The sequence below is a fragment of the Benincasa hispida genome, chromosome 11 (assembly GCF_027475165.1).
Source record: "Benincasa hispida cultivar pf3 chromosome 11, pf3_genome.v1.1, whole genome shotgun sequence".
In the NCBI taxonomy this organism is placed as follows: domain Eukaryota; kingdom Viridiplantae; phylum Streptophyta; class Magnoliopsida; order Cucurbitales; family Cucurbitaceae; genus Benincasa; species Benincasa hispida.
The window spans coordinates 72,188,210-72,197,603 of record NC_143488.1 but is presented as its reverse complement, the minus strand read 5'-3'; the positions used below and the strand labels follow the sequence as shown (position 1 = coordinate 72,197,603).

The window sequence follows — 9,394 nt, the reverse complement described above, 5'->3', positions numbered from 1 at the left end:
AGGTGCCTAATCGAGAAATTAAGCTGATACTTGAGAAGGTATTAAGGCCTTCGCGAATAGATTGGGCAACAAAGCTTGACGATGCCTTATGGGCATATCAGACTGCATTTAAAACACCAATAGGTATGTCCCCATATGCGTTGGTATTTGGTAAGGCTTGTCATTTGCCTTTGGAGCTGGAATATAAGGCACTGTAAGCGGTAAAGAAGCTGAACTTTGATTTAGAGAAGGCAGGAGAAGCGTGTAAAATACAATTGGTCGAGCTAGAAGAATGGAGGATCAACGCATATGAAAATGCGAAGATTTATAAAGAGTGCACCAAGCGCTGGCATGAAAAACGCATCTGCGGTAAGAACCTCCAAGTTGGGCAAAAGGTCTTACTCTTCAACTCACGTCTGTGGCTTTCTCGGCAAAATTAAAATCACGCTGGTCCGGACCATTCATCATTAAAGAAATATTCCTACATGGTGCGGTGGAGCTGATCACTGAGGATGGAAGCCGTACATTTAAGGTTAATGAACAGCGAGTTAAGGCATATTGCGGAGGTGAATTCCAGCCAGAAAAAGCCTCCATGAAGCTAAAAAACCCAAAATACCCCTTGTTTGATTCTTAAACTATAATTCCTTCATCACTTTTATTATCATTTAGCTATCTGCATCTTACTCATCTTTCTTTCTCTAAAAAAAATTATTTAAAAAAAAAAAAAAACTTGTTGTTTTGTTTAAAATCATTTGACCCTCTCTTTGTTTATTTACAACAATTAAGGCACAGGATTGTGGAGATGTTACACGAAGCAGAAAATTATGTCACTCCATCACCGCAATCCAAAGAAGAGAGATCACCGCAAAGATGGATGCATCAATACACAATGCGGGCGACAGCACAAATTTGGGGGTGTATTCTTCCTTATCTTTATTTCAAATTTTGTACTACCACATTGCATTTTAGTCTTCAAAGTTTTATCACCGCATCCTCTTTGATCACCGCAATCATTTGACATAGATAAATTTAGTAGGTTACCGCATTTTGTCTCTTTGCCAAGTATGATTTCAATGATGAAAAATATGCTTTTATTTCTCTCGTACTTAATCTTAAGATAGTCACCCCATAAAATATTTCTAGAAGTTGGGGGTTGATAGCTTTCTTTCAAACTCTCTTTACGAAGCTTTCTAAGAACATCGCATGACTTATCTCAATCTTTTGGCAATGAGGACATTGCCGCATTTTAAATTTGGGGGTGAGGTAGTTATTTTCGAACTTGCTATTTTGAAAAAAAAAATGGTGTTTTTGAGAATAACAACTCCAATGTCAACGCAATGGGAAACCCATGTTGATAAGAGTTAAGTTGTGAAAGGCACTTACCTGTAGTTGGATGTCCGCATGACACATGTGGGAGCAAATCAAAACGAAAGTAAGTCACCAGGATCAATGCATAAATAAATGACCACAACTCGACTGCTAAATAGGTATGAATTTAGTCTGAGAAAAAGTGCATTGCTCGTAGTTGGATGTCCGCATGACACCCATGGGGGCAAGCCAAAATGAAGGCAAGGCACTTGATCAGCGCAAGGTCAAAAAAAAATATCAATGACAAAAAAATTTATGCAAGGATAAAATCATTTGACACCCAGGTAGAAAATTTTCTTTTTGAAATAAATCATGCAATGTTTCAGAATTTAGTAAAGTCCTTTTGAAGGGTAAGTTTGCAGTCCCTAGGTCTTAGAATTTAGTAAAGTCCTTTTGAAGGGTAAGTTTGCAGTCCCTAGGTCTTAGAAATATTTTAAGAAGAGACTTGAATAAGACTTAAGGAAATTCTGGTATATAGGTTGAATGAAGTATCCTTGAGAAATCTAGGAAAAGAACATTGCAGTTGACTTGCTAAAGGAATCTTTAGCTTATACTTGAGAACAAGCATTGTTTAATTTTGGGGATGTGATAACGGGCAGAAATGCACGTTATCATAATGCTAAGTTCTTAAACAATATTGGATTGCATTGATGAAATATATTAATTTGCGTCCATTAAGCATCAATTTCATAATATTGCGGTCGCATGCGTTCATCGCATTAGAACAGTTGTTTTTTGTATTTTTGTGTAGAATATGCATTGACTCAATGCAAGAATTTCAATCATAGGAAATCATTAGTCGAACGAAAGTTCACCGCAAGGCTTTGCGATGATTGTGTTCGCAAACATTTGCCAGAGAAGGATCGCCGCAACTTGGTCAACGCAACATGATGGACGCATCTGGGTGAAAGGCTAATTAATTGCGATGGGACAGAAAGCTGATGACAGTCGAATCCAAATTAAATTGACCGTCGATAACGATCACAAGTACATTCAGCTTTTCGGTGACAAATATCCGGCGCATCAGTCAGGAATTAAAGTCGTCCCATCTGTACAATCATGCGAGAGAAGCCGTCGTTCACCTTAGACGTCTATAAATACCAAGGGCAGCCTTCAGAAATTGGGTTGATCAATTCACCATTCTTTAGTTCGAAGTTCATATGCACGTCTTTGTTCACAATTTTCTTTCATTTTAAGGTAGATGCGAGGGAGGAGGTTGTGCCGACATATGAATTACTTATTTCTTAATTTTGTGTTGGGTTTGGTTCAGTTTGGTTCGCTTCGATTTTTCAATTTTTTTAAGTCTCCTTTCACAATTGGGAATGCCATGTGAATTACTTATTTCTTAATTTTGTGGCCGTGTTTTGATATTTAGATCTTAAAAAAAACTTTTTGATGGTTACAAATCTCATAGATGATTATATATGTAATATTTTAAAACCATTTGATCATTACAAGTCTCAATTTTATATCTGAAATGTTTTCAAAATATATTTTAAAATCTATTTGATGTTTCGTCACGTGCCCTCTTACCCATCAGGGGGTTAGTCTGAATCGACATACGTGGTTCCGACTTTATACGTTGCACATTGACAGGCTGATCTACATGGGATTCATGCTCTTCGTGCCCCCTAGAGAACTTATGAGTATCGATGGAATGTTAAAATCCCTTCGATCCTTCTTTCTCCAACAACATGAACCACATTAAGCCTTGCCAGTCGGTCCTCCTTGTACTTTATCTCCTCTACACTAGGTACAAGTCTCAACATAACAATAGTCTGTACATAAACAAATGAGCAAGTCATAATGGCATGAAACTATAAACAAATGAGCAAGTCAGAAGTGGTCGATTACTTACTTTTTTTTGCTGGAAAAATTTATTACTCAATGATTTATAAGATGGAGCACGAGAACAAGTTCATCTAAGAATTCTAGGAATTGAAACCTTGTTGACTTTTGTGGCTATGAACTTACTTGATGTTGATAAAATTTTGTAAGCCCAAACCTACGATATGGGAACTTTGTTACATGTACGTTACACAGGTTTAATGTATATTAAAGTGAATCAGAAACAAAAGTACATACCTGGAATGTAAATGTGAATCCATTTATACAGTAATATGAGGTACGATGATCATTTTCTGCATTCTTTGAATCATATACCTCTTTCTTCCCGCGCATGATAGTCTTCATGCTATTCAATGTACGTTCATAAAAGAGAGAAGACCAATCATAATGTACAAAGACTTCATGGTCACCAACAGTCCCAAATATATTCACATCGAAATGAGTTTTCTTATCTTTTCCAATCATCACCGTTTTAATGAATAGTGCCAATGCAACCTTGACAACATCTTCACCATTAGTAAAATTGAACTTCTCAAATGCGGTCTCTACATCCTTGCAAGAACTATTCTTTCCATTTGGGTCCTTTTGACCAAGAATGAGTTCTCGCAGTCTTTCACTGCTTGTTTCTCTTTCTACTATTTCCCTAATCGGCCACAACTCAGTTATCAAGTTAAAATCGTCTTAAGAGAATGTTACCTTTTTCCCTAGAATGTTGAATGATATAACGTTTGGGTTCACATCCGTTACCTCCCTTAACAGAAAGTGGTACAAAGTTTGTCCAATTAAAACAAGATATGTATCCAACAAGGGACCAAAGGCCGTTTTCCCATATAGTCTCATTTGTTCTTCTGTCAACTTATTCTTAATCACAAAGGCAGTTTTGTAGACTTGACAAGAGACTGTAGCTGGAAAATATTTCTTAACAGGGACGTCCATTGTACCAATTTGATAAGCATGTACATTACAAGAATTAGTAAACAATTGCACAACAAAAATTAAACGATGGCATAATAGATATCTCAAACGATCGTGTAACAATTAGCTAAAAGATCGCATAATAGATAGCTAAATGATCGCACGATATAAACCTAAACGGTCACACAATAAATATCTAAATGATCACTTAATATTCTTTATTTGATTGCTTAGTAATCTCTATTTGATCGCTTAGTATAATATCTAAACGTTCGCTTAATATTCTCTAAACGCTCGCTTAGTATTCTCTATCCGATCGCTTAGTATTCTCTTAACGATCGATTACGAACGAATACGCAATTAAACCCTACAAGATAGTCAAACCTCGAATTTTAACATGCACTCTTCAAGGAGAAGAGTCTCATACTTTTCATATCACGACGACGGTGGCAAGTGCGTAGAGATGACCGACGAGAAATCTGCGAGGAGTGCTCGGCTAAAGTTCGGAGAGAAAACGGGAGAAAATTTGAGAGAAAATTCTTCGAAGAGAAATGCTTTGGGAAGGAAATGAAGGAAATAAAGGGAACTTATCGTTGTAAAGTATTTGTAGAGGTGCGTGGATACCAAACAGTCTAAAGGCTTTTTAAATTTGGGGATAATTTTGGAATTTTGCATGGGTAAACGGTCGGTGGTAGAAAAGTTTTTAGGAAGAGGTCATTGGAAGAAAAGTTTTAGGTTTTTGGGTTATTTTGTGAAATTTTCCATCTCCAAAACTAATAAAAAAAAAAAAGAAGAAGAAGAAGTTAGTTTTATACTAAAAAGCTGAATTAACCAAACTAATGGATCAGTTTGGTTTGCTTCGATTTTTCAATTTTTTTAAGTCTCCTTTCACAATTGGGAATGACATGTGAATTACATATTTCTTAATTTTGTGGCCGTGTTTTGATATTTAGATCTTAAAAAAAACTTTTTGATGGTTACAAATCTCATAGATGATTATATATGTAATATTTTAAAACCATTTGATCATTACAAGTCTCAATTTTATATCTGAAATGTTTTCAAAATTTATTATAAATTGATGATAGAAACTTGGTTCGAAAAGAGATACAAATCTTCTTTGATTTTTCTCCGAGTGATTTTTTTTCTTAATTCCAACTTTTTTTATTTGTCAAGAATGTTATGTTAACCTTATGAACAACCAACGTGAGACGATTAACACCAAAGTCGTGTCATAATTACTTTTAAAGGATTGTCATTCTACGATACAACAATCAATTTGTTCAACATTCAATTTTTACACTCCTCAATTGCACCAAGGATTTTATTTTTTGGTAGATTTGGATTTAGTCAAAATGGACTGTATTCATCACTTAGACTCAAATTCTTGGGCCGAATTAGTAAATACATCATTCATGACGTTTCTAAACTCACTTGGCTACTACCTCTTACAATCTACATATCTTAATTGTGTACTACAAAAAATTAAATTAAATAATTAATGAACGAAAAGTAGGTAAGTTATTTTGATCGCGTAAAATTAAATGCCTTAACAAGAAAATTTGGCGCTTCTCAACTAAATTGGAAAAAAAAAAAAAATCTTTTGAAAAAGACTAAAATGATATGGTTTGACAAAGCAGTGTCCCCTTTAAATATCTCAACGACCCGCATCATGAAATCTCACCCTTCAAAATAAAATCAGTAAATCCAAAGCTCTCTGTTTCTCTCTCCCTTCCACCGCTTCCTTCATTTCTTGTTCAACAAGAATGACTCTCAATGGCTCTCCAACTCCTCTTAGAAGGTAAGTTCCCATGGCCAAAAACCCATTTATGCTAGATAGTAGTTTGGATTTTATGGACTCTGATACCATGTTAGATAGTATGGAATTCCATCTTAAAATCAATTGGCTATGTGAGGAGTAACCCATCCATGTTATAAGGAGTGTGAGTCCCCTTGTTTTTTTCAACGTGGGATTGTCGACAATTTCAAAACATATATATTATTTTTATTACCAAACTATATGTTTAAATATATTCTAAATTTTTCTGGGTTCTAAATAATGTCTAATTTCCGATGTTTTTGTTAATGTATGAAAGCAGGAATTTTCTAGTATGCACCACTAAATATTAGCTAAATTATATATATAACCCATTCGATGAACATGTGCAATTTTGGAGTTTTTAGATTGGAAGGGAAGGTGGCGATCATTACCGGGGGCGCAAGCGGGATCGGAGCCAGTGCAGTGCGAATTTTCCATCAAAATGGAGCGAAAGTGATAATTGCCGATATCCAAGACGAAGTCGGCCAAAAAATCGCTGACGGACTCGGTGAAGATGTAAGCTATATCCATTGCGATGTATCAAAGGAAGAAGACGTCAGAAATCTGGTAGATGCCGCCGTGGACCGGCATGGCAAGCTCGACATCATGTACAGCAACGCCGGCGTCATCGACCGTACCCTTGGCAGCATATTGGACGTTACAAAATCTGACTTGGACAAGGTAATATGGGAAATATACTTTTTGGTTCATATATACTCTACACTTTTTAAGTTTGATGTTTACAAAAACAATGATTATCCATTTTCCTTACAAAGTAAAATATAAATAAACAATCTAATTTTTTTCTTTTAAAAAAATCAGATACGTGACAGTTTTATTAGTATGTAAGGCTGCACAGAGATGAGTTATATAAAATTTAGATTTTCATGGGTGGTTTGCCAGCCTAGGAAATATTGTTCTTGTTCTACATATTGAATAATTTAATAGCAATAGCTTCAAGAACTAACTCATTAATATTAATATAAGTTTGAGCATAAATAAATAATCTCAGTTTCATAATTGAATGATATAATAAAGGTGTTGGGGGTAAACGTGATGGGGGCATTTTGGGGGGCAAAGCATGCAGCCAAGGTGATGATACCCCAAAAGAATGGGTGCATTCTATTCACAAGCAGCGCAACCACCAACATCTCTGGTATCTCAACGCACCCATACACAGCCTCCAAATGTGCAATCTTGGGGCTAGTTAGGAACCTAGCCGCCGAGCTCGGCCAACATGGGATCAGAGTCAACTGCGTCGCCCCCTTCGCCGTCGCCACTGGGATTGCAGGACCCTGTGACCCAATGCAAGAGGAGATGGTTGAGACCATGGTCACTAGCTGGGCCAATCTCAAAGGTCGCGTCCTAAAGGCCGACGACATAGCCAAGGCTGCACTCTACTTGGCTAGCGATGATGCCAACTATGTCAGCGGCCTCAATCTGATGGTCGATGGAGGCTTCAGTGTAATCAATCCTTCCATGCTGAAAACTCTTAAGCTCATGGACTGAAAATGTCCACACTTATGAGGGTTGTTTCTCTACTATGAATTCAAATACTATCTTTGTATTTTATTCAGTCTTTATGTATTTGGTGTATGAATGAGATTTGAAGAATAATGATTGGTTAATAGAGAAAAAGAAAAGCGAGTTAGAGGGAAATAAGATAAAATAATTTTCAAGAAAGGGTTCAATACTCTAGTTTATATGGTTTGAGCATAATAATAGAATCTTTCAAGGATGTTTCTAAGAATTAACCCTCTTTGGGGAGATATTATCACTTTTGCTGCTAATTGGTGCACCAAGTTGATCTATTTTATTTTGTAGTTGTGATGCTTTTAATATTTCGTGAAAGACTTTTTTCTAGTTTCTTATTTGTACTATAACATAAAAATATAAATAAAAAATGTCGTAGAATGAGCATATGCTATACTATTATGTAACATTTAAACATTAAAATGACTAGATATGTCGTAGAATAAGGAGTGAAAGGGCAATTTAAAAAGTTTAAAAGGTGTTAGCGTCCCTTAACCAAAAGTTATTCTAAAACAATTTTTTTAAAAAAATTTATCATCCCAATTCCTATAAGTGTTGAGGGGAAAAGCATAATCACCAACCCAATTCAATAATTGAAAAAACATTCAAAGATAGAACATCATATAAAAGTTCACATGATTAACACCAAAAACCGAAGCTAAATCGAAGCAAGACTCGTATAATTACTTGGCTATTGAATGTTGAAACTGGAAGAAAAAAATATCGGCCACAAACATAAAAAAAGGTTAAAAAATCAAGTACCAAAAAGTATTAAAATTTTATAATTCAAATAAAATATGATAGCTAATATCTATAATCTAAAAAAAAAATAGTATATGAATATAACATTACTAATAGCATACACCCATCACTTACTCTGTGTGTTATTTGCGTATATTTGCTGTTGGTATATTATTTGTTGTTTTCATGATTGTCAGGACTTTCTGTGAAACATTCACATTTTGTGTGATAGATCAACTTTAATTTTCATACATCAACACATGCACAAAATGAAAAGAAAAGAAATGATAGCAAAGATTGTAGCTTGAGTGGCCAAGGAAGAAAACCCTTGACCGTTAAACTAAGCAGCAACAATGTTGGATAAATTTGGATTTAGTGAAAATGGACTAAATTTAGTAGGGCTAACAAGAAAAATAGCAAAATTTAAAATTTCATTTAGAAAAATGGTAAAAAAATTTCAAAATTATAAAAATAGCAAAACGAATTTATATAATAAAAAATACTAATTAGTAGATGACAAAACTACCCTAAAACAACAAAATTAAGTATAAATGAGAATGCAAAGATTCAAAAACAACTCGAAGGCCACAAATACACTATACCTAAACATTTTATAACCACAAATATATAGTATCTAAACATTCTAGAAGCAAAAATTAAAAATCACCCAATATGGTCTTTAACGTTTCCAACTACCTATAGAACGTGTATATGCAAGGGAAGATGACGACCAGGCGGTGGGGGTCATTAGAAACTTATGGATGTCTATAACGATGGACTTCCTCAAAAGTGAGAAAGAGCAAAGTTGATTATACCAATAAATTTGTTGGCAAGTGAGTATTTGAAGAAATTGCAACTTTAGAATGATGTGACTATTGGAAATATGATTACATTTGACACCAAACCAGTTGTCGGAAGTTTCATTTGTTTCATGTGACCATCTTGCTCATAGGATCTTGAAAGAACTTTAAACACTATTAATCCCACAATTGAAAACGATGTTAAAAGTAGAAACAAAAGCATGAAACATGTGTGCGAGTGAAAAAGGTCGGTGACCTGGCGAGGGTGGTCGTCAAAAACTAGTCAAGACGATGAAATTCAAGAAAGGGTTGCTCACGAACATGAGATTGAGAAGGAGGAAAAGAGATTTTGGGAGACGGCTAAGTGAAGAAGATGAGATCTAGGATTTTC

At 35.2% G+C, this 9,394-nt stretch overlaps 2 protein-coding genes across 2 annotated transcripts; one reads left to right on the top strand and one right to left on the bottom strand.

Annotated features, from left to right (window-relative positions):
- Window positions 1–2,987: 2,987 nt before the first annotated feature.
- LOC120068920 (uncharacterized) lies at window positions 2,988–4,131 on the bottom strand. The gene is made up of 3 exons (XM_090307062.1): window positions 3,892–4,131; window positions 3,433–3,777; window positions 2,988–3,125 (listed from the first exon to the last, which is right to left on the bottom strand). The coding sequence occupies exons 1-3, from the start codon at window positions 4,129–4,131 to the stop codon at window positions 2,988–2,990; spliced, it is 723 nt and encodes a 240-aa protein (XP_090163188.1).
- Window positions 4,132–5,751: 1,620 nt separating this feature from the next.
- On the top strand, window positions 5,752–7,719 carry LOC120068919 ((21S)-21-acetoxyl-apo-melianone synthase SDR-like). The gene is made up of 3 exons (XM_039020558.2): window positions 5,752–5,911; window positions 6,295–6,610; window positions 6,968–7,719. The coding sequence occupies exons 1-3, from the start codon at window positions 5,877–5,879 to the stop codon at window positions 7,436–7,438; spliced, it is 822 nt and encodes a 273-aa protein (XP_038876486.1). The 5' UTR covers window positions 5,752–5,876; the 3' UTR covers window positions 7,439–7,719.
- Window positions 7,720–9,394: the final 1,675 nt, after the last annotated feature.